Raw genomic sequence first — 27,961 nt, forward strand, 5'->3', positions numbered from 1 at the left:
GCACCTGTAATCCCAGCTACTCGGGAGGCTGAGGCAGGAGAATCGCTTGAACCCGGGAGGCGGAGGTTGCAGTGAGCTAAGATCTCACCACTGCACTCCAGCCTGGGTGACAGAGCGAGACTCTGTCTCAAAAACAAAGTGCAAAGGGAGGCCAGTTCACTGCCTCAGGCCTGTAATCCCAGCGCTTTGGGAGGCTGAGGCAGGAGGATCGCCAGAGCCCAGGAGTTCCAGACAAGCCTGGGCAACTGAGATAGTGAGACCCGGTTTCTACCAAAAAAAAAAAAAATTAGCCAGGCATGGTGGTGCACACCTGGTCCCAGCTACTCGGGAGGCTGAGGCAGGAGGATTGCTTGAGCCAGGAGGTTGAGAGTGCAGTGAGCCGAGATGGTGCCACTGCACTCCAGCCTAGGTGACAGAGCAGGACCCTGTCTCAAAACAAAACAAGTGTAAAGGCCCCAAGGCAGGAACAAGTGTGGACAGAGGAGCAATTTGAACAGAGTGGGGCTGGGGAGAGGGAGCAAAGATATAGCTGGGGCTCAGGTTGTCCCTGACCACACTGGGACTCAGGGGCCTCAGCTCAAACTGTCCCCATTTCCCAAACCCCTAGCACTTCAATTTCCCCATCAGCCCAGAACGAGGACTGGGCCTCACTCTGGAAGGGCCCGGCAGCCTCCTTACACACATTCCAGACGCTGCTGCCCACGCCTGCCTGGGCGCACTGATGCCACCGGCTGGGAATGTTTTCGACACACAGCAGCATCCTCCCTCACCTGCCTCAGTCCGCCCCAGGGTGCCCCAGCAGGCTGTGACTTCAGACCTCACTCACTACTGGGGTCACCTGCCTGGCCCTGAATCAGCCAGGCCTAGTGTCCCAAGACCTACAGACGCCCCCTGCACCCCTGCAGGAAACCAAGACTTCTGAACTATTTCACCATTCCTTTTGCGTTAGTCTTTTCTTCTATTTGATGAGACATCAGACCCCCTAAACCAGTGTTTCCCCAGGAGCCAGGTTCCCGAATCTTAGCACCAAGAAAGTTACCCTCAGCTGCACGTGGTAGCTCACACCTGTGATCTCAGCATTTTGGGAGGCCGAGGCAGGCGGATCACGTGAGGTCAGGAGTTTGAGACCAGCCTGGCCAACATGGTGAAACCCCATCTTTACTAAAAATACAAAAAGTAGCTAGGTGTGGTGACCTGTGCCTGCAATCCCAGCTACTCAAGAGGCCAAGGCAGGAAAATCACTTGAACCTGAGAGGTGGAGGTTGCAGTGAGCCAAGATCGCACAACTACAGTCCAGCCTTGGGCAATGTAGCCAAACCCCATCTCTACAAATAATACAAAAAAATTTTGTTGGGTGTGGTGGTGCCTGCCTGTGGCCCCAGCTACTTGGGAGGCTGAGATGGGAAGATGCAGAATTGCTTAAACCGTGAGGCGGAGGTTGCAGTGAGCTGTGACTGAGCCACTGCCCTCCAGCCTGGGTGACAACATGAGACCCTGTCTCAAAAAAAAAAAAAAAACCTAATCTGGTTTTCAGATAAGACAACAGTTTCTGAAACAGGTCCTTGCCCAAATTCCAGCCTGGCAACTCTGCAGCCATCGCCCCCGCCCCGCCATTTATTTTAACTACATCTGTCTCCACCACCCATGTATTAAATAAATACAATATTGGCCAGGCGTGGTAGCTCACGCCTGTAATCCCAGCACTTTGGGGAGGCTGAGGCCGGCGGATCCCCTGAGGTCAGGAGTTCGAGACCAGCCTGGCCAACATGGTGAAACCTCATCTCTACCAAAAATTCAAAAATTAGCCGGGCATGGTGGCGAGCACCTGTTAATCCCAGTGACTGGGGAGGCTGAGGTAGGAGAAATGCTTGAATCCAGGAGTTGGAGGTTTCAGTAAGCTGAGATCTCACCACTGCACTCCAGCCTGAATGACAGAGCTGAGACTCAATCTCAAAAATAAATTAATAAATACAATATTAATGTTTTGCTTGCTTAAGTTTTACAAAGAGACAGTATCACCATCAAAAGTGGGAAACCGTATGTCTGGCCGGGTGCGGTCGGCTCACGCCTGTAATCCCAGCACTATGGGAGGCCGAGGTGGGCAGATCACCTGAGGCCTGGAGTTCGAGGCCAGCCTGGTCAACATGGTGAAACCTTCGTCTCAAATAAAAACACAAAAGTTAGCCAGGCATGATGGGCACCTGTAATCCCAGCTACTCAGGAGGCTGAGGCAGGAGAATCACTTGAACCCGGGAAGCAGAGGCTGCAGTGAGCCGAGATTATGGCACTGCACTCCAGCCTGGGCAACAGAGTGAGACTCTGTCTAAAAAACACAAAACAAAACAAAACCCGGCCGGGCGCGGTGGCTCAAGCCTGTAATCCCAGCACTTTGGGAGGCCAAGACGGGCAGATCACGAGGTCAGGAGATCGAGACCATTCTGGCTAACATGGTGAAACCCCGTCTCTACTAAAAAATACAAAAAACTAGCCAGGCGAGGTGGCAGGTGCCTGTAGTCCCAGCTACTCGGGAGGCTGAGGCAGGAGAAAGGCGTAAACCCAGGAGGCGGAGCTTGCAGTGAGCTGAGATCCGGCCACTGCACTCCAGCCTGGGCGACAGAGTGAGACTCCGTCTCAAAAAAAAAAAACAAAACAAAACCCAACCAAACCCCAGAAAGTGGAGAATCACTAGACGGAAGGGTATGGTCGCAGGCCCCTGTGACGAATGATCACAAACTTGGTGCCTTAAAGCAACGTTCATTTCTTCCATTTCTGGAAATGAAAAATCCAAAATCAGGACCACAGGCTGAAGTCAAGGTGTGTGGAGGCCTCGCTCCCTCCAGAGGTCCCCGGGATCCTTCCTGCCTCTCCCAGCTTCTGAAGGCTCCAGGCGTCCTGGGCTCGTGGCCGCATCGCTCCCATCGCGTCTCTGTGGTCGCACTGCAGCCGCCTCGTCTGCCTGTGTGAAATCTCCTCCTGCCTCTCTATTGTGACCGCGTTTAGGACACTCCAGGACAATCATCTGCATATCGTTCAGATCTTCATGGCGTCTTTTGAGACTCTTTTTCCAAATAAGGCAAATGTCACAGGTTCTGGGGATCAGGGTGTGGACTTACCTTTGGGCCAACCACAGAGGCCACAAAGAGGAAAAGACCGCTGAATACAAAGCATCCGCCAGCCCAGCCCTGATGGGTGTTTGTTGTTGCTGTTGAGACGTCTCCCTCTGTCACCCAGGCTGGAGGGCAGTGGCGCGATCTCGGCTCACTGCAGCCTCCACCTCCTGGGTTCAAGTCCTGCCTCAGCCTCCCGAGTAGCTGGGATTACTGGCATGAAAAGGAGCGAGGCTCTGACCTGGCCACAGCCTGGATGCACCTGGAGGACGTCATGCTCAGTGAGAGACGCCAGACACAGAAGGACACATAGCGTGTGATCCACTTTATATGACGTGTCCACGACAGGCCCATCCACAGAGGCAGGAAGGGGATGTGTGGTTGCCAGGGGCTGGCAGAGGGAATGGGGAGTGACGGCTACTGGGGCTTCTTCTTGCGGTGATGGAAGTTTCTGGAACTAGACAGTGGTGGTGGTTGCCCAACTCTGTCAGGTACTAAAATGACTGAACTGGCCAGGCACGGTGGCTCATGCCTGCAATCCCAGCACTTTGGGAGGCAGAAGCAGGTAGATCACGTGGTCAGGAGTTGGAGCCCAGCCTGGCCAACATGGTAAAACCCCATCTCTACTAAAAATACAAAAATTAGCCGGGCGTGGTGGCGGGCACCTGTAATCCCAGCTACTCGGGAGGCTGAGGCAGGAGAAACGCTTGAACCCAGGAGGCGGAGCTTGCAGTGAGCCAAGATCTTGCCACTGCACTCCAGCCTGGGCAACAGAGTGAGAATCCATCTCAAAATAAATAAATAAATAAATAAAAATAAAATAAAATCACTGAAATGTACAGTGTAAGTGGTGAATTGTGTGGTGTGTGACTGAAGTTTCCAAGATGTCATTAAAGAAACTCAGATGCCTGGGGTGGGGCCAGCCTCCCAGCTGTGTGTCCCATCCCCCATCCTTTCTCACAGGGCCTCTGATCACCCTTCTGCGGTGGGGGCAGACACTCTAGGAAGGGAAGACCTAGGTTTCTGCTGGCGAGAAGGCGGAGGACATTTCTTCAGTGTCTGGTGCTGTGCCCTCTGCCCAGCGTGTTCCGTGGAGGGTCTCACTGTCTTCCTCCAGACGTCTCTCTACTGGCCCATTTGACAGAGGTAGAACCGAAGCTTGGGGAGGTGAAGCGAGACTTGCAGGGCCCCTGGGGTGCTGGCCACAGGGCTCTACTGTGGGAAGCTAGGCCAGGCTGGACCTCAGCCATGGGGACCCCTGGCCCCATCTCAGTAGCGGGCCCCTGAGACTGTGGCACCTGCTACACCCTCTGTGTGACCCGCCTAAGCCAGGAAGAGAGGGTCAGGAGATGCCTGAGCCACCAGGAAGGCATCCCGGCGTCCAGCCGGACCGGTTATCCCTCCAGAGGGCTCTCTGGCTGGATAGGCCGGTCACCATGTCTTCACCCTGGTGCTATTTAAAAGTGCGTGCCACCTGGGGCTGTGGCCACAGAACCAGGACAGGGCTGCTGAGAGCTGTGTCCCCACAGCGGAGGTCGCTGTCCCTCTCAGGCCTCGGTTTCCCCACCTGTCAATGCCTCCACTTGGCTGTGGGTCTGTGAGGGTCACTGTGCTCACCTTTTGGGACCCAGGGCATGAGGCAGGCCAAGGAGGAGTGGGGGCCAGCCGCCTTGCTGGGTGGTTCCCCGTGGGACCTGGGGTGTGGCTCAAGGGAGAGCAGGTGTGGGTGTGAACGGGACCGCCCCATTCCTGCCGACTTCGATGTGCCCCGCCGGCCGGCCACCCACAGGTCTACGTGGCTATCTTCCCTCCTGCCCACCTACCTGCCCAAACACACGTCACCAGCCGTCACCTACACACCCACCCGCGCATCCCCACACCCTTGTGGGCCTGGCTTTTGGGAAATTACAATTTGGGGGGAGAGCAGTCCCACCAGGGCATGCCCGGAGCCTGGCTGGCGGGGCTGACGCATGCGGCAGGACCTCCCGTGTCCATCTCTGCCCCCCAGCATCTCCACCTCTGCTCGTCTCTCTCTGTCTCACTTGTCTCTCCCTGTGTCTCTTGACTGCCACCGTCTGTCTGTCTGTCTCCCTCTGGGTCTCTGCGGCCCGCGTCTCACACTCCCGCCCCCGCAGCCCGAGGTCCTAGCCCGCCCGGGGACTCGGCTGACTCACGGACACGCCCCGCGAGACAAACACACGCGCGGAGGCCGAGAACGGAGTCCTGCACAGCAGCGCCCTGTGCACCTGACCCCCGCCGCCGAGACGTCCCATTGGCCGGCGCCCTAGCCCGGCCCCGCCCCCGAGGCGCCCCATTGGCCGGCGCCCTAGCCCGGCCCCGCCCCCGAGGCGCCCCATCGGCCCCGCCGCGCGAAGGCAGCGCCGCGGACGCCGGGAGCGAAGAGCGCGCGGCAAACCGGACGCTGGGTCATGCGCCGCCGCCTGTGGCTGGGCCTGGCCTGGCTGCTGCTGGCGCGGGCGCCGGACGCCGCGGGAACCCCGAGTGCGCCGCAGAGAACGCGCATCTACCCGCACCTGGAGGGCGACGTGCGCTGGCGGCGCCTTTTCTCCTCCACTCACTTCTTCCTGCGCGTGGACCCCGGCGGCCGCGTGCAGGGCACTCGCTGGCGCCACGGCCAGGACAGTGAGTGCGGGGCGGCGGGGCCCGCGCGGAGGGCGGCGAGTGATGGCGGCGCGGCCGCCGTTATCACGGTGACCTGCGCCCGCAGAGGAGTCCCGGAGGCTCCTCTGTGCAGCCTCGGCCTCAGTTTCCCCCGACTGTGCGATGGGTGCAGCCCTCTTGCTGGGAGGGTTGAACTGTTAAAACGAAGACTGCAGCGGGGGACCCGGCTCAGGGGCAAAGAAGGGTCCGTGTGGAACAGCCCTGTGGGTGGGGTCACCCATCTGCAGGTGGGAAACTGAGGCTCCAGAGGGGCTGGGGCAGGCCCAGCTGCATGGCAGAAGGTGGGGGTTGACCGCCGGACTCCTGACATCACAAAACCGAGTCAGGGCTGCCTGAGTCGGGGCCCCTCTGCTTCTTCCTAGACACCCCATCTGGCAGGTGAGGCCAAGGAGGGAATGGGGCCTGCCCAGGGTCCCACTGACAGGGGTGGCAGAGCTGGGTCCCCACAGGGCCCAGGACCTCACGGAGCGGGCGTCTCCATCCCCAGGGCCTGCCCAGCACACGGTAGGCCCTCAGCGTTTGTGGACTTTCAGGAGCAAGAGGAGAGGCCGGGCACAGCAGGGGATGTGGGGGTAACCTGGAGGCCAGGGAGTCGGTGTCCCCGCCGGGCAGGGGTCGCTGGGGAGGGGGCCTGGGCTGCTGGCTGCCACCTGAATCACTACCATTAGGGCAGATAATCATCCCTGCCCTTCCCAGCGCTTTCATCTGGGCGCCAAGGCCCTCATTAGGCTGCACGCGACGAGGGCGGACGGGGGACCGGCTGGGCCGGTCCCTCTGTGGCGGGCATGGCCAGGCGGGGCGGCCTCGGGCCGGGGCACAGGCCTGGCTCTACTGCGTGACCTGGGACAGTCGCTACCTCTCTGTGAGCCTTGGTTTCCCTAGCTGGACAGTGATGGGGGTGAGGGCTAGCCGAGGGCTCTCCTGCCCTTCATGCATTCGCTGGTCACTAGTCGGTCACCTTGTGGGTGCTGTGCTCAGCACGGGGGACCCAGTGGTGACAGAGATGCCCACCCTCCCAGGGCTCCCAGAGCAGAGGCGTGCAGCAGTTACACACAGGAATAAGGGCAGGTGGGTGCGCAGAACAGTGAACAGCAGTGTTGGGAGCCGCCTTGCCAGGGGAGGGGAGGCGCAGGGCGAGGAAGGGGCCAGGGGAGATGGTGACACAGACACCCCAGAACTCAAAGCCTCAAAGACGTTCCCGTGTGCCCTGGAAGGTCGGGTGTAGAGGCTGCCCCGAGGAGCTTGTACTTTGACAGGGAGCTGGCCGGGCACACGGGGAACTGTGCACCCGGCCGAGGAAGCGGCAGGCACCCAGGCCGGGGTGGGCAAGTGTGGGTGAGGAGTGGCGGCCGGGCCCAAGGTCCTTGCTGGACAAGACACTTTGGCTCAGGGTGGGGCAGGGTGAGCCCTGGGCCACCCACAGACGACGGGGTCCAAATCTGGCTCTGCCACGCCCTGGCCTCAGCTGGTCCCTCTGCCACGTGGGCTGCTGAGTGGGTTTGGTAGGACAGCTGGCATACAGTCGGCGCTCAAGCATGTCTGTGGTGTCCCACTCCAGGCCACTGCCAGTGTGGCCTCCAGTCTGGAGCTCTGAGTCCCAGTGACTGTGCGCGGGCCGAGCCGCCGAGCTGTGAGGGCCGGGGCTGGGGCTCCCTGGGGCGGTGCTAGTCGCTGGCTCATTTATGGTCATCAGCGGCCCGGATGGGCCCTGCCCACTCTGACTCCCACATCCCAGGAACCCTCTCCCAACCTTCCTCGTTGGTGTTCCTGCCCCTGGCGTCCCCCTGGGTGTCTGGGACCTCCCCCCCAACACACACACACGGATGCTGTCCTCGGGCTGAGTTGCAGGGACAGCGCTGACCTGGCCTGGTGGACTCTCCCATGGGTTCTCAGTCGATCCCTGCACTCCCTCCAGCTCGAGGGGGCCGTCCTGCTTCTCGTTCCCTCCGCCTGCTCCTTGCTCCTCCTTCACATGCTGGGGGGCTCCTGGTGTCAGTCACGGCCTTGGGGGGATCCTGGGTGTCCATCGTGGTCCTGGGGGGGCTCCCGAGTGTCTGTCATGGTCAGGAGGGGACTTGTGGTCTGGGGCGGGGGGCTCCTGGTGTCTGTCATGGTCCTGGGGGGGCTCTTGGTGTCTGTTGTGGTCAGGAGGGGACTCGTGGTCCTGGGGGGTCTTCCTGGTGTCTGTCGTGGTCCTGAGGGTCCTGGACGAAGCACGGTGGACAGCAGCGGTGCTGGGGGTGAGCCAGTGCCAGCGTGAGCGGCTGTGAGCCAGCAAGGCCCTCCCCCGACCCCCGCCTCCCCTGACCCCCGCCTCCCCCAGGTATCCTGGAGATCCGCTCTGTACACGTGGGCGTCGTGGTCATCAAAGCAGTGTCCTCAGGCTTCTACGTGGCCATGGACCGCCGGGGCCGCCTCTACGGGTCGGTGAGTGCCGGGCAGGGCCGGGCGGCACGGGCGGGGTGGGGGGGTCGGCCGGCCTCACCCCCACCCGCAGCGGCTCTACACTGTGGACTGCAGGTTCCGGGAGCGCATCGAAGAGAACGCACACAACACCTACGCCTCCCAGCGCTGGCACCGCCACGGCCAGCCCATGTTCCTGGCACTGGACAGGAGGGGGGGGCCCCGGCCAGGCGGCCGGACGCGGCGGTACCACCTGTCCGCCCACTTCCTGCCCGTCCTGGTCTCCTGAGGCCCCGAGAGGCCGGCGGCTCCCCAAGGTGCCCAGGCTGGTGGCGAGGGCCCAGCCATGCTTGTTCTTCCCCTTGCTGGCCCCGTAAGCGCTGAGTGCCCACGGCGTGTGGACGCTGGGGACACAGCACAGGAGCCCCCAGCCTGAGGGGACGGCGGCCACCAAGCAGATCCAATCCTGAGTTGGCGACCTCGAGGACCCAACAGGGCACCTCCCGGGCTGAAGGATGCGGACGTCGAAAGGTTGAGGGGGATGTCCCAGGCAGGGCCCTGCAGAGGCAAGGGCTCAGGGTCGGCAGCATGTTGTGGGGCGGGCCAGGAGAGGAGAGGCGGGGAGGGGCTACGAGGAAGGGGCTGGGGAGACGGTGACAGACGTCGCAGAACACCAGCCTCGAAGTCGGTCCCGTCCCGGGAATCTGCAAATGCACCGCCTTGTGAGGACAAAGGCACCTGCAGGTGGGACGGAGATGGGGGAGCATCCGGGGTGGGGGGTCCAGTGCCCCAGTGTCCTCACAGGGTCCTCACGACAGGAGGCGAGAGGGTGAGAGCCAGAGAGAGACGGGGACGGGCTGCACTGTGGAAGGGGAGGAAGGGCCCCAAGCCGAGGGATGCGGGATGTGGGTGCCTCCAGGTGCTGGGGAAGGCAGGGAACGGGTCCCCACTGGAGCCCCCGGGAGGGACCGGCCCTGCCCCACCTTGATAGTAGCCCAGTGGGACCCATTTTGGACTCTGGCCTCCAGAACCGCCAAAAAATAAATGTCGTCTTTTAAGCCTGCAAGTTTGTGATCCTTGGTTACAGCAGACGTTGGAAATACGCACACGGTGTCAGAAACTGTTCATGACAAAATAAGCCTCAGGGCTCCTCACATCCCCCGGGAAGGGCAGAGGCTGAGGGCAGGAGCCGTGCTGGGTGCAGGGCAGGCCTGGGGCTTCATGCCGCTGTCCTGTGGGACGTGGGGAGGGCTGCTTGCCGGGGCGGGGGCGTCCCCACCTGTGCCCAGCACCCTCCTGACATCCTGAATCCGCTGGGCCTTCTGCCTGCAGCGCTGGGAGTCAAACTCCAGCCAGAGAAAAGGGCAGAGCCGAGAGCCCAGGTCCACCCCAGCCCCGCAGCCTCGAGCCAGGCAGTGACACCCTGGGACCATCTCCCCTTCTGTATGTGGGGTGACAGCACCATTGCCCTGGTGAAAGGGACAGTCCCCGGGCATGGCCAGGGCTCCACCCCCAGCCGCCGCCTTCCACATAAATCCAGGAAAACTGGGCTGGGGCACTTGCTGGGAGGCACTGAGCAGCCTGACAGGGAAAACCCTTCTGGGAAGGGAGGGTCGTGCCCGGCCCGAGAGGCTCTACGCACCCTGCAGAGAAGGGGGCCCTGCCCTAGGGGACACCAGGTGGCCTCTGGGGACACTTTTGGCTGGCATGGAGCAGGTGGAGGCCAGAGCTGCGCCCAGGATGACCCCAGGTTGTCAGCATTGGGAGATCTGCACACATTGACCAGCTCAGAGGGCATTGCCACTTGAGTTCTGTTGCCGGGGGCCACACGGGTCCACGGCTGAAATAAAACTTGCTGGCACCCCATGCAGAAACCTAACGTGTGCCTCAGAAAAACAGGTCAGCAGGCCGGGCGCGGTGGCTCACGCCTGTAATCCCAGCACTTTGGGAGGCCGAGGCAGGCAGGTCATGAGGTCAGGAGATCAAGACCGTCTGGATCAACACGGTGAAACCCCGTCTCTACTAAAATACAAAAAATTAGCTGGGTGTAGTGGCACGTGCCTATAATTCCAGCTACTTGAGAGGCTGAGGCAGGGGAATCGCTTGAACCCGGGAGGCGGAGGTTGCAGTGAGCTGAGATGGTGCTGCTGCGCTCCAGCCTGGGCGACAGAGCGAGGCTCCGTCTCAAAAAGAAAAAAGAAACAGGTCAGCAGTTGTTTCTAAAACGGAGCGTGGAATGAGCGTGCAGCCTGGCACGTCCCGGGGCAGTGAAATCCCGGTTCACACAGAGGCCTCAGCAGCTCATTCACAAGCCCAAGCCTGGGTGCCCCGGTGTCCTCAGGCAGTGAGGTGGGGGCTGCACGACAGAGAGAGGCGACCTGGGGGCACAGAACCAGCGACTGTCCAGGAAATCGCCAGCAGTGAAAATCAGCCAACTCCAAACTGTTGCAAACTGTGCTTCCGCTTACGAAGCACTCCTGAGAGGCAGGGCGGATGGGGAGAGGGTAGCTGCAGGTGCCAGGAGCCCGCGGACGCAGGGGAGCGGGCCTTACCAGTCCCACCTCCTGTCGTGCAGCAGGCTCCTGGGGTGGGGAGGGCACCAGGGCGGCCACTTCTTACCACTGTCTGATCTGTGAGCACTGCGGCCTCACAGCCCTCACCAGGGTGCCAGTGTCCTCAGGGCCCAGCGCCCCGAGGCGCATGCCTGAGTGGGGCGACCTGATTGGTCCTGCTCCTCCGGCCACCCCGGCCACCCCACGGGAGGGAGTCCCAGCCTCACAGGCAGGCACACGCCCGGCAGCATCTCTGACAACGGCCGTCCAGTTCCGAGTCCCCAGGCCTCGCAACCGCAAGCCTCACCTGCCCAGGCCTCCCCTCCAGCTCCAACTCCAACTCCCGAGGACCACCACGGACACACAGAACCCAAGCCTCGTCTCGACGAACGCCTCCTGACTCAAAACTCCATCTTCCAACACGAAAACGGCTCGAAGCTCCACCTTCCCAACAGGAAAACGGCTCCAAGCTCTGTCTTTCCAACAGGAAAACGGCTCAGCCAGGGGACTGTGACCCAGAGCAGGCGGCCCAGTCTGTCGCACAGACTTGGGGCCTAAAACACAGTTGTTCTCTTAGTCTGGAGATCAAGGACGATCCAAGGTGACCTCCCCACCTCGGTGGCCTCCACGCAACCTTGTCTTCGGGTGCCGGGTACGTTACCTCGTGAGGTGCCGAGTCCGCGGGTCCCGGAGTTGGGATGTGCACACCCTCAGGGTTGGCACTCTGCCCCTCTGCCCTGGCGGCCACAGTCATGAAAGTCCCAACGCTTCTCTAGGCTCCACGGCCCCAGAGGACGGCCACCAGGAGGGCTCACCACGGCGCTGCGGTAGCAGAAGTCCAGCAAGTGCCCTGGGCATGGTCAGAACAGGTGGGATCCGAGTTACCTGGCCAAGGGGGCTGACGCAGACACGCCGCGGGACACGGTGAAGAGGGCGGTGCGGAGTGGAGGGCGGGAGTCTTTGGAGAACAGGTGGGGGCGTGGGGCATGCACCTCCCGCTCGCAGGAGCCGTCCGCAGTGGAAGGACACGGGTGGTCCTGCTGGAGCCTCCTCTCTGTTATCGTCTCCACCGTCTGATTCTTCGGTCTCAGGATTCTGGATCCTCAGCAACTGAGATGAACCCACCGTCCCGGCCCCCAGCCCACAGGTCCCCAGACCTTGCCAGCTGTGCCCCAGCTGGCTGCACCCGAGGCCAGGCATCCAGCCACCTTGAGCAGTGGGGTCTGGCTCCTCAGAGGGGCCAAGAACCCACGTGGCTGAGGTGGAAGACTGAGGTGCGACCGAGGGGTGAGGTGGAGGTGCTGGGCCCTGGTGCTTTAATGCTGGTGTTTCTGGTTTTAAATTTCACAACCTGGTGACACCACCACCCTACCTCGCCAGCAGCCCTCCTGGGCTTAACCTCGGGAGAGCGGGCTTGCTAGCAGGTCCTGGGCGCCAGGCCCTGCAAGAGGCACAGACCCCTGGGGACAGGACCGGCTATGCAGAGCCCAGCCAGACTCCCAGCTTGGCCCTTTCCCGACACACGGGCGCAGAAGGAAAGCCACAGCACCAGCTTCTCTTTGTAAGTAGTGTATTTTAAATAGCTTTCAAGATACACATATTTTTTCCTTTAAAAAAGTCTGTTGGAGCAATTTTGTTCTTGAATTTTGCTGGTCATCCTCATGGTCCCGAGCCCCCGAACTCCGGGTCATGGAGGCGGCCGAGGGGAGGCCGGGGGCCCACGCGGCCTGTCCTGGCGGCACCTGCAGCACTGTGGGGCAGCTGTGCCCCGTCTTTTGCCACAAATCATGCATGGCCGCCATGTGAGCTAAAACGTCCATTTATTTCAAAGCAGTAATAATTTAAAATTATAAAAATCTTTCCACCGCTGAACGTTTAGAGGGTGAGGTTAGACAGAGGATGGGGAGGCTGGGGACGCCCCACAGGGGAACATGTGGCCCACGCCTTCCCAAGCCACGGGGCCAGTGGGCCGGGCCCGGACCCTGCCCTGGAACAGGCAGGACCTGCAGCGCTGACCAGCCAAGCGTGGCTCTGCCGGGGCACCCAGTCTGCGGGTGCTGTGTGGCGCTGGCTGCGGGGGGGGAAGGACCCGTGCTTTCCCGGCGGCCGACGCAGGCTCACGAGTTGCCTGTGGCATTCTCGTTGCTGGGCGAGCTGGAGGAGGAGGAGGACGACGAGGAGGAGAAGCTCACCCCAGTGAGGCCCGGGGGGTTCGTGGCCGTGTTCTGTCCCGTGAGGCTCTTTCGGCAGACGGGGCAGCTGTCGTGCTTTGTGGGGACACAGGCGGGGACGGGAGAAGGGGCAGGTTAGAGGCGGGAGGGCCGCAGTCGGGGAGCGGGTGGGCAGGGCACTCACCTGCTCCAGCCAGGGCACGATGCAGCCGTCGTGGAACAGGTGGTTGCAGGGCAGCTGCCGCACACGCTCACCCAGCGCGTAGTCGTCCTTGCACACAGGACACTCAAGCCCGGAGCCTGCGGGAGTGTGCGGCTGCGGTCACAGCGGGCACAGGGGGCCTGCCGAGCCTTCAAGGGCGAGCTTCTCCACTGCCTCAGTCAGAGGCCACCCCTGAGCCCAGCGAAGGGAGAAAAGCCATGTGTGTGCCCCTGCAGGCCGCCAGAGGGAACCTGGACAGAACCCTCTCCTCCCAGCCGACCTTCAGGAAAACGCCGGAGGCCGGGCGCAGTGGCTCAAGCCTGTCATCCCAGCACTATGGGGAGTCAAGGTGGGAGGATCACCTGAGGTCAGGAGTTCGAGACCTGCCTGGCCAATATGGTGAAACCCCATCTCTACTGAAAATACAAATATTAGCCAGGCGTGGTGGCGAGTGCCTGTAATCCCAGCTACTTGGGAGGCTGAGCTCTCATACCTACGTGCTCCTCGGTGACGGGGACGGTGGGGAGGGCCTGGATTTTCTCTTTATCTGCCGGTGGGGGGCCCGTGTTTTCAAACTGATTGAGGAGCTGAAAGACAAGAGGCGAGAGTGCCGGGAGCTCCTCGGGGGCCCGGCCCGGGGCTCTGAAACGCGAGGCTGCAGGACCTGCAAAAGCACCGAGGCCGCATTTGTCCTGGGCCCTGGGCCCTTTGGAGCCCGCCCCGGGTCGGAGGTCACTGCGGAGCCCACGTGGTTCCCCCTGCTCCTGGGTCCCCTGACGGCAGATTGGGGTGGGCCGCGCTCCGGCTTGTGGGCTGCTGTGAGGGTCGGGTCCTGCCAGTGACAAAATACTCCAAGGGCTCCTCAGCAAGGCTGAGATGGGCGGTGCCTGGAAGCAGGCCGGGGCGCGACCTCTTGGGAGAGGGACTGCGTGGCCTCCTGAGCACGGGACTGTGGCTGCGGGTGAACCCTCCGCGCGGTTCTGCTACAACGTTCCGCGTGAACACAGGAGAACCCCCAAGGGTGCCAAGACTCAGAAATGGCAGGAGGAAGGCCGGAGCTGCCCTCTGTGCCTGCCAGTGCGCGGAGGCTGCGCCAGCATCCCCCTTGAACTTTGTGGGCTTCCCGGGTCTGGGCAGTGGGGCAGCTCCCAGGGACAGGCAGCCCAGCCCACCCCCAGCAGGCACTCGGGGCCGTGGCCACGCTGTACCTGTGTGATGATGGCGTCCAGGCCGTTGGCCCCCCAGGCGTAGTCCATAGGGTTTGAGTGCAGGACTCCCCTGGAGGTGGAAGGTGGGGTTCGAGTGGCTGATGGGCAGTTGGGGCAGGTGCGTCTATCCACCCCACTCACCAGGGACCCAGGCTGGGGATGGGGACAGACACCCCCACCTACTCACCAGGGACCTAGGCTGGGGATGGTGGCGGGCGTGATGATGCCATTGACAAGCTGCTGGATGATCCTGGAACAGAGGGGACCAGTCATGGGGTGAGGCCGCCCCACGCACAGGGAGGCGCCAGGCCTGCCAGGTCCATGGTGAGCACCAAGGGCTGGACCAGCATCAACTTCTAAATTAGCTTCTATTTGTTTACTATGAATCAGGGTCTCACTCTGATGCCCAGGCAAGAGAACAGCAGCTCAATCTTGGCTCACTGCAGCCCCGACCTGCTGGGGTTAGGTGATCCTCCCGCCTCAGCCTCCCAAGTAGCTGGGACCACAGGAGAACTCCACCACTCTCAGCTATTTTTTTTTTTTTCAGATGGAGTTTCGCTCTTGTTGCCCAGTCTGGAGTGCAGTGGCGCAGTTTCGGCTCATTACCACCTCTGCCTCCCGGGTTCAAGTGATTCTCCTGCCTCAGCCTCCTGAGTAGCTGGGATTACAGGCATGTGCCACCGCGCCCAGCTAATTTTTGTATTCTTAGTAGAGATGGAGTTTCATCATATTGATCAGACTGGTCTCAAACTCCTGACCTCAGTGATCTGCCTGCTCAGCCTCCCAAAATGCTGGGCTTACAGATGTGAGCCACCACGCCCGGCCTCCACTAGTTTTTTAAAATTAGAGACGGGACCTCTCTATGTCGCTCAGACTGATCTTTTTTTTTTTTTTTTTTTTTTTTTTTTTGAGATGGAGTCTCGCTCTGTCGCCCAGGCTGGAGTGCAGTGGCCGGATCTCGGATCACTGCAAGTTCCGCCTCCCGGGTTTACGCCATTCTCCTGCCTCAGCATCCCGAATAGCTGGGACTACAGGCGCCCGCCACCTCGCCCGGCTAGTTTTTTTTTTGTATTTTTTAGTAGAGACGGGGTTTCACCATGTTAGCCAGGATGGTCTCGATCTCCCAACCTCGTGATCCGCCCGTCTCGGCCTCCCAAAGTGCTGGGATTACAGGCTTGAGCCACCGCGCCCGGCATCAGGCTGATCTTAAACTCCTGTCCTCAAGGATCCTCCCTCCTCGACCTCCCAGAGCACTGGGATTACAGCACTTAGCCACCATGCCTGGCAAAATTAGCCACTTTTAAAGATGACATTTCCAGCAGGTGAGACACACAACCATAGAAAGATCAACCACCAAGAGTGGGGGAGGCCCAGGCTCTGTTCCACCAGGAGCGGGGCCCAGGGAAGGCTCGCCCAGGCTCTGTTCCACCAGGAGCGGGGCCCAGGGAAGGCTCGCCCAGGCTCTGGTCGGGGCCCAAGGGTAGGAGAGTGATGATACGCATGTGAACAGCAGTCCCCAGAATGTGTGGGCCTGGCAGGCACGCTGCGCCCTGCTCTGCGGTCAATCCACACGCCCTGAACCAGCACACTTCTGTCTCCGAAGGGCTGTGTGGGGCTCCCGCTCCCAGTGGGTCACAGACCGAGGCTCTCAGAGAGCGTGGGGGTCACAGGGGGCTGGAGCGCCTGGCTGGGCGGCCTCTCCAGAGAGCCTTCGGATGATGCTACGCTTCCGTGGAACATGTGCTGCTGAATTCTAAGCACCAGAACTTCCGACCTCATGGCATGGGGCCCTTGCGGCCACCCCCGGGGCCCCCTCACCCTTCCAGCGTGGGGACGCCTTCGTGCCGGCCGGTGGCCCGCCGTGTGGTGAGGCGGGCGCGGGGCTGCCGGGCGCCGTACCGGTGCCGGGACGGATGGTCTCTCTCCCGCCGGCTCTCAGGGTCCCTGCCTTCGTCAGCCTGCGCCCCAGGAGGGAACGTGGGGATCTCGAAGCTGTCATCGAAGATGCCGAAAGCAAACTGTCCGTAGCCCTGCGGCAGCGTGAACAGGTGCTGATCCACGTGCTGAGGAGAGGAGGGGGCGTAACCTGGGGGCTCAGGCCCGTGCAGGGGAGAGGAGGGGGCGTGACCTCGGGGCTCAGGCCGGTGCAGGGGAGAGGAGGGGGTGTGACCTCAGGGCTCAGGCCAGTGCAAGGGAGAGGAGGGGGCATGACCTCAGGGCTCAGGCCGGTGCAGGGGAGAGGAGGGGGCGTGACCTCGGGGCTCAGGCCCGTGCAGTCTGCTGGGGGCACTAGGGCATAAAGACAAAAGAGAAAGCAAGACAGGCCCTGTTGGGTGCCGGGTGGGAGGGAGGTGGGAACTGGGCAGAGTCTGCCTGGCTGGTGTGAGTGGCCTTGACGAAGTCTCACTTTCATCTGCCCCAACTGAGCAGCGTGGGCCACCCCAAGCCCCGGCCCGGTCCCTGGAGGGACGAATTTCCTCTGCCATGCGAGCAGGGAGAGCCCAGGGAGGCAAGGTGGGGACAGGCTGGTGCTCGGGGCCCCGAGCAAGGCTGACAGGATCAGGAAGCACGAGGGGCGGGCAGCTCACCTCCAACGGTGGCCGGCTCTGGTCCGTGGGGGCTGTGGAGGGAGCAGAACCATTTTCTGTGCTCCTGGGAAGACAGTGAGTGTCAGCAGCGCTGGCTGCCCCGTGTCCCCATGCGCCAGGGCTCCCTCCCCTCAAAAGTCCGTGTTGGGAGAGCGGCATTGTCCTCAGCACTGCTTCCCACCTGCCACCGCCCCAGCATTTGGCACCATAAGCCGTTGCTTCTTCCCTCGCCAGTAAACCACAGGTTTCTCTGGAAACCAGTGCAGACACCAACAACCTCCTGAGTGTGAGGATGTGGGGGGCCCCCGTGGCCCCTTCCTCGGAGGGCCTGGGTCACCAGATCGGTTGCCAAGGCTGAGGGAGGTGAGCGGCTGCACAGGTGGCCGGCACTCCCCTCCAGCCCTGGCCATCACAGAAGGGAATGGCACGCTGCTGCCTGCACAGAGGACAGGGCTCCCAGAGCCACGGACGCCAGGGCCTGCCAGCCACACACTCGGGGGGACTAGACACCAGCACAGCCCCCACCCCTACGGCAGCTGAGGCCCGGCCGGCTCTCCCAGCCTCTTGAATGGCGGGCTGCATTACCTGGTCTCTTCCGGAAGCTCCTCGATGAAACCAGACTCGCATCTTGGACAGATATAATCCTGCAGGAGAGAATAGGAGGCCGGGTCACGGCGACGCCAGGCATGACCTGCAAAAACCTCTCAGGGGTGAGGTCAGAGGGACTCTGGACCCAGTGGTCTCTGGCTGGCCAGGGCGGCTCCCAACCCATGGTCCTGGAGGGCAGCCGAGGGGACCTGGCCTCTGCCGGCCACCCGCTGACCCTTTGGTGGTTCCCGGCGATCTGATGCGCCACCGTGACGGGCATCACCAGCGCCTGGGCACCTACTCACACAGGTGGCACCGCTCAGAGGGGTGCCCCGATATCCCTTTTCCAGAACGCTCTGGCAACCCTGCACACAGCCCGTTCCCCTGGCTAGGGGGAGGCCACGTCCACACTGGCCACACCCCTGCAAGACCCCATTCCCAGGTCCCCCTAGAGCCAAGGACATGCGAGGCCAACACGGTGATGTCCCAGAGGAGAAATGAGGACCCTGCCTGGGGACAGCCGCGTGTGAGCCCCAAACCCACGTTCATGGTTCCCCCGCACCAGCCTCAAGCCACAGCCCTGCCGAGGATGGATGCCATCCCCTGTGGAGCTCACACTGCAAAGGGATCCCCAGGGCTGGAAGGGCCTGCTGGAGGAACTGGCTCACGGGGCAGACCCCTCATGGCTGGCTGGGCCCCGGTGATGGTGGAGTGGGCCGAGCATTCGTGGGCCTGGGCTGGAAAGTGTGTGGGGCCTCCTGGCCTCATGAGCAGCTGGGCAGATGCCGACGCAGCTTCTCGCACAGCCTGCAGAACTGGACACTGGAAGCCAAATCACCCTCTCTCTAAACGATCCTGCGGTCTCAAGTGCTCCATTGCAGCGACGTGAAAATGGCCTCACATGGCACACGTCATCACGGAAAGGGCCGAGGGGGTCCCGAGATCACCCCCAGGTGACACCGACAAAAACAGGGAGACGAGGCTCCCACGGTGCATGGGGTACTGCTGTGAGGGGAGCCAAGGCAGACCCCAGGCTCTGGGGATGCAGGTTCCAGAGGGGCTGTTCAGTCCCAGCGGGGCAGGGGCTGGGACCTGGTCAGCTGTGGTCCCCTCTCCAGCAAGCAAGATCCTGGCCTCACCCGCTGACTCTGGGAAGAAACGGGGGTCTGGCGGGCAGTGCTCAAGGGGAAGACGGATAGCTGGGCCCCTGCCCACACCATGCGGTGCCCGCCTCAGCTGCTCCTGCCACTGAAGCACATGCTGGGTGGGGAGGGACTAAGGCCAGAGCGAGCGAAGGATGCCAGATGCACGCAAACCCACCATGAGGGCAGAGTGAAGACACACCATCTACAAATATAAAAAAAGTGCTGCCGGCTCCTGGTAAGGCCAGCAAGCAACACACGCTTTTCAGCCCAGGCCCCACGAATGCTCCACACACTCCGCCATCACCGGGGCGCGGTGGCTCAGGCCTGTAATCCCGGCACTATGGGAGGCCGAGGCGGGCACATCACCTGAAATCAGGAGTTGGAGACCAGCCTGGCCAACATGGTGAAACCGTCTCTACTAAAAATACAAAAATAGGCCAGGCATGGTGGCAGGTGCCTGTAATCCCAGCTACTCGGGAGGCTGAGGCAGGAGAATGGCGTGAACCTGGGAGGCAGAGCTTGCAATGAGCCGAGATCGCGGCCACTGCACTCCAGCCTGGGCGACAGAGCAAGACTCCGTCTCAAAAAAAAAAAAAAAAAAAAAAAGGCCGGGCGCGGTGGCTCAATCCTGTAATCCCAGCACTTTGGGAGGCCGAGTGGATCACCTGGAGTGAGAGGGCTGGGTCGTAGGTTGAGGGGGAGTCCCATCTGGGGGACTTCTGAGTGATTCGGGTGGATCACCTGAGGCCAGGAGTTCAAGACCAGCGTGGCCAACATGGAGAAACCCCGTCTCTACTAAAAATACAAAAATTAGCCAGGTGTGGTGGCAGGCATCTGTAATCCCAGCTACTCAGGAGGCTGAGGCAGGAGAATCGCTTGAACCCAGGAGGCAGAGGCTGCAGTGAGCCAAGATCGCACCATTGCACTCCAGCCTGGGCGACAAAGCAAGACTTCATCTCAGAAACAACAACAACAAAAAAGTGCTTATAACTCAAAAAAAAAAAAGAAAAACAAAAACAAAAACAAAAAAAAGACAGCCCAGGCCAGGTGCAGCAGCCCATGCCTGTGATCCCAGCACTTTGGGAGGCCGAGGCGGGCGGATCACGAGGTCAGGAGCTCGAGACCAGCCTGAACAACGTGGCCAAACCCCATCTCTACAAAAACCAAATTATCTGGGTGTGCTGGGGCAGATCTGTAACTGCAGCTACTAGGGAGGGGGAGGCAGGCAGGAGGGGGAGGCAGGATGGCTTGAGTCCAGGAGGTCGAGACTGCAGTGAGCTATGGTCCCACCATGGCACTAGCCTGAGTGACAGAGCCAGACCCTGTCTCTAGAAAAAAAAGAAAGAAAAAGAGAAACAGACAACCCAGCTGAAAACGCGCAAACGACCTGCACAGGACACGCCTCCAAAATGCGCACCAGGAAACGCAGCCGGCCAGCCCCAGCGAGACGCCACTTCCCAGGGCCAGCGAGGACGAGATGCGAGACCCCATCCAGGCCTGCTGGGAGCCCAGAAGTCCCCCAGATGGAACGACCCCAGGACCTGCGAGCCAGTCCTCTCCCTCCAGGCACACACCCGAGAGAAACGAAGACACCTGCCCACAAACGTTCACGTGGCCAGAACGAGCAGGTGAGTGTTCGCCATCGTCGCCAGCAGGTGGAAGCAGCTCCAGGGCCCACCGGAACCTCAGAGCACCACTCAAGCACGGAAAGGAGCGAGGCCCAGACCAGGCCACGGGGGTGGGGATGCATCTGGAGGACACGATGTCCAGTGAGAGACGCCAGACACAGAAAGCCACACAGCGTGTGAGCCCGTGTCTATGAAATGTCCAGGACAGGCCGAGCCGCAGACAGTACCGGCGCCTGGGGGAGGGCACGGGGAGTGGCGGCTGACGGGGACTAGGTGGGCTTCTTTTTGAGGCCATGAGAATGCTCTGGAATTAGACTGTGGTGGTGGCTGCACAGCTTTATGAACATACCACAACGTTTCACTGGGTGGATTGTAGGGTGTGTGAAAACACGGAGATGAAGCTATTAAAATAAATGGGCCAGGCGCCTGTGGTCCCAGCTGCTTGGGAGGCTGAGGTGGCAGGATCTCTTGAACCCGGGAGGTGGAGGCTGCAGTCAGCCAAGATTGTAGCAACAGAGTGAGGCGGCGTCTCAAAAAACAAGGGGGGGCTGGGTGCGGTGGCTCACACCTGTAATCCTAGCACTTTGGGAGGCCAAAGTGGGCAGATCACTTGAGGTCAGGAGTTTGAGACCAGCCAACATGGTGAAAACCCGTCTGGTGAAAATACAGAAATTAGCCGGGCGCGGTGGTGGCGCTGGTAATCCCAGCTGCTCGGGGGCTGGCACAGCGCTCAGCCGCTCTGGTCCCAATGTGCTGAGCTCAGCCCCTCTGCATCACCTGGCTCTCTATCAGGCTCCTGGGTTCCCATCTCAGTCCAGGGCACAACGCACAGAAAGTTCCCACCACCCACACTGCGGGCTCACGACAGCCCAACCTGGCCACACACACACTCGTCTGCCCCAGCCCTGGCCTCCTCTTGGCCCCCCGCTGTCCTGCCCGTAGCGGCCGTGGGACCTGGTGCCACAGCACTGTCCAGAACCCTCTCCCTGCAGCACCCACTCAGGAGTCAGGGCCTGTGCATGTCAGCCCTGCTGCTGGAATGCCCACCCCAGGTGGTTCAAAGGTCACCTCTCTGCTCCAAGCCTCCGCCCTGCCATGGAGGACAGCCTCAACACTCACTCGTATCTGAAATCCGGCTGCCAAGGGCTGTGACCCAGCTCCTGGGTGTTGTCAGGGCTCTGGGCTGTCCCTCAGGACCCTGGCCAGCCCCTCCAGGGCCACCGAAGGCCAGAACCGAGGCCCTGGTCACGAAGGCAAGTCACAGGTGGATCCCAGATATCCAGGGTAGAGGCCGAGCCTCTACTCTCAGGTGATGGGAGGGGCTGGACCTGGGGGTCTCCAGCCACCCTCCTCCTCCAAGGGCACAGCTGAGAGGTCGCTTGGTCTCATATTAAATCGCAGCAGCCACAGGTAGAAATGCCTGGGTAAGGGGGCCTGGTAGAGGCGCTGCCCCACCTTCTCCGGGGGCGGCCTGCACTGGGGGCCCCCACAGAGGCCCCACTGGAGCCTCTGGTCCTAGCAGAGGATGGTGAATCTGCTCACCTCTCCCTCGGAGGACAGGTGCAGGAGGTAAGATCACTCCCCCCGCCCCCCCCGTCATCACCATAGCAACAGCTGGCCAGGCAGCAAGGGCGGGAGAGAGCCTGCCAGTGCCCGGCCCCACCCGTGCACCCCTAGGGGTGCGATGGCCTCATCTCCGGGTGGGATCTGGCAGGGCAGCAGGGGCCCTTCATCCACAGGGCCTGCACCGGGCACATGTCCTGAGGGCCCAGGGCCAGGCACGTGGAGGGGAGTGGGCTGGGGACCTGCAGGCCCCAGATGACTGACTGCCTGGAGACAGTGACTCGGCCTCAGGGCCCTCAGGGAGCTGTGCGCATCAGGAGACCCCAGGGAGGAAGCAGCCCTCGGCCTCGGTGGGAGCCCCGTGCGGGCTACTGTTTTCCTAAAGGGTGCCCAAAGCTTCCCGGCTCATCGACAGTGTGTGGGTCCCGCAGCCCCAGAGGCACGGGCACGTGTGGCGCCTGCACCCCCTTCTTCCCGCCCTCAGCAGCTGCCACCACATCCCACATTCACACTGTCTGTCCCTGGGCCCCACGCACCACGCACTCCTGGGACAAGCTGGGCGGACAAGGAGTGAGCAAAGCCGCTGCCTAGACCTGCTGGGGCCCCGCCTCACACCCCAGTGGGTGCCTCGGCCCAGACCCCGAACTCTGCCTTCTCCTTCCCAGGTGGATTCAGGCACCGCCACTAGGGACCAGAACCCCACACGTGCCCATCTGTCCCGGTGCCAGGGGTGCTGCAGCTCTCCTGAGGCTCAGGAAGGTCCTCATGGTGGCAGAGTTCTGAGTGGGAGGAAATTCGGCACCAGCAGTTGCCTGAGGCAGACCCCTGCACCAGCCGGCCGAACAGAGAGGTCAGCTGACATCCACAGGTTCCCTGGGTATTGCTGGTGCCCGATCACAACGCCAGGCTCCATGCTCACAGGGTGCTGCAGGGAGCCCATTCCAGAGAACCCAGCTGTGCGGAGTTGCTCCAGGGTGCCGGCCGGACGCCCGTGAGGCAGGGCAGGCTGTTACTGCCACAGCATCTGGCACAACCACAGACACACAGAGCCAGCAGCGGCCAGAGACAGACGCCGCACAGCCTGGGCAGACTCGGGTCAGGGCTGCTCAGGAGGCTGGGGAGGGCCAGGCCGCTGCAGGGATGAGGAGAAGACAGGGTGGGCTGAGGGGGCAGCTGGGGAGACTTCCTGCCCCGCACCATCAGTGACACTGGCCGCAGCAGCCCTCACTTTCCCGGTGGCTCCCCGCCCACGCCGCCTCTTCCCCACGACCGTGGGCAGCAGGGTCCAGCACCCCCACTGTCCTCTCACCACCACTCGGGGACACTGCAGAGGCCCTCAGGGGTGGGGGGGTCAGCAGGCAGAGCTGAGACCACCCTAGGAACCACCCAGAGACAGGGAGCTCAGGGACAGGGATGGCATCCAGGGCCACCTCCCTGTGCCCGCCTGGCTCCCGGGGGCTCAGTGCCCTCAGCAGGTCCCTGCCCACCGGATGTTCTCGCCCACACCCTACTATCACAGCACCGCACTCAGCACCTCCTCAGCAGGGTCGAGTCTGGGTCTGAGCAGCCGCCAGCAGCCTGAGCCCCAGCTGGCCTGTCTGGTTCCTGCCGCCACACGCCCCACTCCGGCTGACGCTTCCTTTCCTTAGACACCCAGACGCTCTCGTCACTGCCTTTTTTTTTTCTTCTTCTTCCCCAAAGGAGTCTTACTCTGTTGCCCAAGCTGGAGTGCAGTGGCACGATCTCAGCTCACTACATCCTCCGCCTTCCAGGTTCAAGCAATTCTCCTGTCTCAGCCCCCTGAGTAGCTAGGATTATAGGTGCCCGCCACCACACCTGGCCAATTTTTTATATTTGTGTTTTTATTTTTTTGAGACGGAGTCTCGCTCTGTCACCCGGGCTGGAGTGCAGTGGCCCATCTTGGCTCACTGCAAGCTCCGCCTCCCGGGTTCACACCACTCTCCTGCTTCAGCCTCCTGAGTGGCTGGGACTACAGGCGCCCGCCACCTTGCCTGGCTAATTTTTTGTATTTTTAGTAGAGACAGGGTTTCACCGTGTTAGCCAGGATGGTCTTAATCTCCTGACCTCGTGATCCACCCGTCTCGGCCTCCCAAAGTGCTGGGATTACAGGCGTGAGCCACCGTGCCCGGCCAATTTTTTGTATTTTTAGTAGGGACGGGGTTTCACCATGTTGGCCAAGGCTGATCTCAACTCCTGACCTCAGGTAATCCATCCACCTCAGCCTCCCGAAGCACTAGGACCACAGGCGTGCGCCGCTGTGCCTGGCCTCGTCACCGCCTTCCGTGGGAGCAACTGTCGCCCCTGTGCTGTTGCCTGAGCCTCCGACTGCAAGTGTGGCTCCCCGCTCAGGGCACCCTCACAAGTCACCAGGAGAGCAGCCAGGTGCCGGCCACTCTGCACACACGTGCCCACCGGATGCCATGGGGAGCGAGTCGTACCACCAAACCCACTTTGCAGGTGAGGAGACTGAGGCCCAGGCTGTCCAGTGGAGAGTGGCCCAGTCGCGTGGGGCCTCAGCCTGATTCCAGAGCCAAGGAAGGCAACGCAGGCCTGGAACAGCCCAGCTGCCTGGGGGAAGCCCTCGTGGGCAGGCACACAGCCCACGGCAGCCAGTCCCCTCTGCGTCAGAGGCAGGCAGGAGTGTCCTGACAGCCAGCTCAGGTGTCTCAGCAGCAGCACTGCCGCCTCAGACCTCAGCTGCTGCGCAAGCTCCCCATAAGCAGAGACGCCCTGTTTCGAGGGCGCTGGCTGTGGCTGGGGACTTTCCCCATGACCAGATTCGGAGCAGCCTTCCCTCCTTCCCGCCCCAGAACCAGGTGTGCCCATTTCCCAGCACAGAAAACTCATTTTTGAGACAGCATCTTGCTCGTCACCCAGGCTGGAGTGCAGTGGCACCATCACGGCTCACCGCAGCCTCCACCTGCCAGGTTCAAGCGCTCCTCCCACCTCAGCCCCCGCCCGGAGCTGGGACTCCAGGCACGCAGCAACACACCCCACTAATTATTTTAGTCTTCTGTAGAGACAGGGTCTTGCCATGCACAGAGAAGTTCTGACGCTACCACGCTGTCTAAGGGCATCTTGTTGCGTCCTGCTCCAAAGGCACAAGCAGGTGCCCTCTGGAGCACCTGTGGGGTGGAGACGGGCAGTCCCCGGCAGCCCTCCCTGTAGTTATTTGCTGTTAAGGAATTTACCAACGTCCATGATTAAATATTTGTCAATCACTGTTCCATGCTGGCTCCCTGGCCAGCCTGTAAAGTCTGTGAGGGCAAAGACCACAACTACCTGTCACCACTGAGTTCCTGTGACTACAGGAAAGCCTCGCCAGGCCCAGTGACAGTCAGAGGAGGTCAGGGTCCTCCCTGTCCTAGGCCACCAGTCCTGTGCAGGCTCCAGGAGCAGCTAAGTGTGCAGCCAGGTCAGAGCAGCGTCAGCCCCGCCCCCACCCCCCCGCCACAGCCACCACTTCGGGCTTCCCAGGGGCCTCCCAGGGCCTGTCCCAGGGCTCACAGCGGCTGCGAGGGGCTGCCCTGCAACTCACCCAGGCAGGCAGGCTGTCAGGCAACCAGCCCCTCCTGTCACGGCCAGTGGGGACAGGAAGCGGGAAGACGCAGGAGCGAGACCCCTGGGAGACAGAGGAGCAAGGCAAGGCTCAGTCTCAGCTCCCCAGCCTTCACCCCACATCCGAGATTTCACTTTATTTGTTCCTCCTGCTGGGGAGGGGAAGCCCGGTGGCTTCAGTAGAGGAAACCACACCTCTCTCTCCACTTCTGGGCCTGGCACCGCTGTCCCGCCATGCCCCAACTCTAGCACTCGTTCCTCCTCTGTGACCCACAGACAGGCGGCTTCTCCTGACTCCCTCCCGCCCCTTCCTGGGTCTCTGCACTGCTTGTTGAGGGCTTGGGTTCCTCTCAGGGGTCAAAGCGTAGCAACAGCCAGGCAGTAAGGCACACAGAGAGCACAGTAAATCCTCAATGCCTGCAGTCTCTTCCCCTGGGCACAGGGTGGGGAGTCCAGACCCCTCCACTTCCTGCAGCTGCTCCCCTCAAGCTGGTCAAGTGACTCCGGACTGAGCCAGCTCTGCCACTTTCCTGCTGAGCCACCACGGGCCTCAGTTTCCTCATCTATCAAGCAGGCGTGGCTCGACTAAATCACCACTTCCCACGTCAGCCTGGGGAAGGGGAACAGTGGTTAAAAATGCAAACCACCGCCGGGCACGGTGGCTCACACCTGTAATCCCAGCGCTTTGGGAAGCTGAGCCAGGAGGATCGCTTGAGCCCAGGAGTTCAAGACCAGCCTGGGCAACACAGGGAAACCCCGTTCCTAAAAATAATATTAAAAATACAGACTGCTGAGCCCATACCACACCGACTGACTCCGAAACCCCGGAAAAGAGGCCTGGAAATGGCATCTCCGACTAGCACAGCTCCCACCTCCCCCAAGGTGACATCAGGGCCGCGTGGAAAACACAGCCCTGAACTAGCAGGAAGTAGCACTCGGAACGCCCAGGCCCAGGGTCCTCCCGGGCGAGGGGTGGCTGTAAACACCTCGAGGAGGGGTGGGCTGCCCGGCCAACCCCGGGAGGGAAAGAACGCAGGCTCCGGTCACAAAGCCTTATCGGCGGGCCGCGCTCGAACCCCGGGACGGTGCCTGGAGCCTTCTGGGCCTGAACCTGCCTCCAAGGCGGCGGCCAGGGCTCCACAAGGCGAACGTGCAGCGAGGCGCCGGCGCCCCAGACCACGCGCTCGGCGGGGGTCCCTTGGCGTTATTCTCAGGGTCCGAGCCCCTCCTCCAGGCCCCGACAGGCCCGGCCCCTGCCCCGCGCCGCGCCACCGAGCAATACCTACTCTCTGCTCGCCAAGCCTCAGTTTCTCCGTTTGCAAAACCTGGCTCACCGGACTCGGAGGTCCCACCTGGGATCCTCACGGCCTCTCGGGTTGGGAACGCCGCGAATGTGGGCTCACCCAGCCCCGATCCCGCTGCGCCGCTCCGGCCAGGCCCCGCCTCCCGCCCAGGCCTCAGTTTCCCGCATGGGCAGGACGGGGTTCGCGCCCGCACCGCCCGGGCTCCCCGCGGATCCAGCCTGGGCCGGCGCTGCCCCGAGCCTCAGTTTCCCTATCTTGGCCAGCTCGCGCAAGGAGCAGGCGCAAGCGACCCCCACCCCGGCCCCGGCCTCGGCCTCGCCTCAGGCCTGCGGCACAGACCCTGCCGCCCGTAGCCCTGGCCCGGGCCTCACCGGCAGGCGCGGGACGATCTCCACGGAGCAGCAGTGGCAGAAGTACCGTCCGGGCTGCGGCGACGCCTCGGCCATGGCCGCCGCCGCCTACTCCGCGCCGCCCGCCCCCCGCGCGGCGCCCGCCGCCGGCCGTTTGCTGCTCCCTCGCCGGCCGACGCGCCCGCGCACGCTCACGCACGGCACGCACGGCACGCGGGGCGGAGCGGGGACGCTGGAGCGCCGTAGGCTGCGAACTCGGCGGGCCGCGGCCGGGGCGACGGTGGCCGCTGAGAGACAAAATAGGCCCGGCCGTTGGGCGGGGCTCCGAGCGGGGGCGGGGTTCCAACGGGGGTGGAGCTTCCGACGGGGGCGGGGCCAAGCCCAGTCGGCGGAAGAGGCGAGGAGCGGGGCCTGCGCGAGGTGGGGCCGAGGCCCTCCTCGTCTCCCGAAGCTGCCAGGGTCCTCGTGTCCCTCAGTGCTTCCCTACCTCATCGCCTTCTCCCCTCATGGTACTTCAGCCGACTGTCCCCACTCTTCCTGGGGCTCGCCAGGCGCCCTCTCTCCCGCCCCCTCCCGGTGCAGCGCTCCCCCAACCCCCACGTGGCTTTCTTCCAGGTCTTTGCTCAAATGTCAGCTTACAAGGTCTCCTCTGCTGCCCTCCTGCCCCGTGGCACTGTCAGGTCAGCTGCGCAGCGAAGGGATTTTTGGACCCACAGCATCGCCTGACACACAGCAGGCATTCCGTCAGCGCTGCGGAATACAGACAGGGGCTCAGGGCGCTGCCAGGGCCTCGCTGGGACCCTGGGGTCAGACAGAGGCTGAGGTCTGTGGCTTGTGGCCTTGTTTGCAAGATGCTCCGCAGGCTGACGGCCCAGGAGCCTCCCGGGTGCA

The 27,961-nt window shown here is 62.2% G+C and overlaps 2 protein-coding genes across 12 annotated transcripts; one reads left to right on the forward strand and one right to left on the reverse strand.

Moving 5' to 3' along the window:
- The first annotated feature begins 5,511 nt into the window (after nt 1–5,511).
- FGF22 (fibroblast growth factor 22) lies at nt 5,512–8,785 on the forward strand. 2 transcript variants are annotated; one of them, XM_010374941.2, is made up of 3 exons: nt 5,512–5,750; nt 8,113–8,216; nt 8,287–8,785. In XM_010374941.2, the coding sequence occupies exons 1-3, from the start codon at nt 5,537–5,539 to the stop codon at nt 8,479–8,481; spliced, it is 513 nt and encodes a 170-aa protein (XP_010373243.1). In that variant the 5' UTR covers nt 5,512–5,536; the 3' UTR covers nt 8,482–8,785. The 2 variants fall into 2 exon arrangements, with proteins under 2 accessions (XP_010373243.1, XP_030792919.1); XM_030937059.1 differs by having other exon boundaries at nt 8,113–8,785.
- A 3,512-nt stretch (nt 8,786–12,297) lies between these two features.
- RNF126 (ring finger protein 126) lies at nt 12,298–27,358 on the reverse strand. 10 transcript variants are annotated; one of them, XR_004058994.1, is made up of 10 exons: nt 27,092–27,262; nt 25,397–25,480; nt 17,499–17,557; nt 16,914–16,977; nt 16,144–16,388; nt 14,513–14,575; nt 14,326–14,395; nt 13,611–13,781; nt 13,100–13,215; nt 12,548–13,011 (listed from the first exon to the last, which is right to left on the reverse strand). XR_004058994.1 is itself a non-coding variant. In XM_030937055.1 (10 exons), exons 1-10 carry the CDS (start codon nt 27,164–27,166, stop codon nt 12,862–12,864), a joined length of 1,020 nt encoding a protein of 339 aa, XP_030792915.1. In that variant the 5' UTR covers nt 27,167–27,257; the 3' UTR covers nt 12,548–12,861. The 10 variants fall into 10 exon arrangements, 9 of the variants coding, with proteins under 9 accessions (XP_030792912.1, XP_030792911.1, XP_030792909.1 ...); XM_030937055.1 differs by having other exon boundaries at nt 13,611–13,704; nt 27,092–27,257; XM_030937052.1 differs by having other exon boundaries at nt 12,298–13,215; nt 13,611–13,704; nt 16,225–16,388; nt 27,092–27,260.
- Nucleotides 27,359–27,961: the final 603 nt, after the last annotated feature.

Source organism: Rhinopithecus roxellana, chromosome 8, assembly GCF_007565055.1.
Source record: "Rhinopithecus roxellana isolate Shanxi Qingling chromosome 8, ASM756505v1, whole genome shotgun sequence".
Taxonomy (NCBI): domain Eukaryota; kingdom Metazoa; phylum Chordata; class Mammalia; order Primates; family Cercopithecidae; genus Rhinopithecus; species Rhinopithecus roxellana.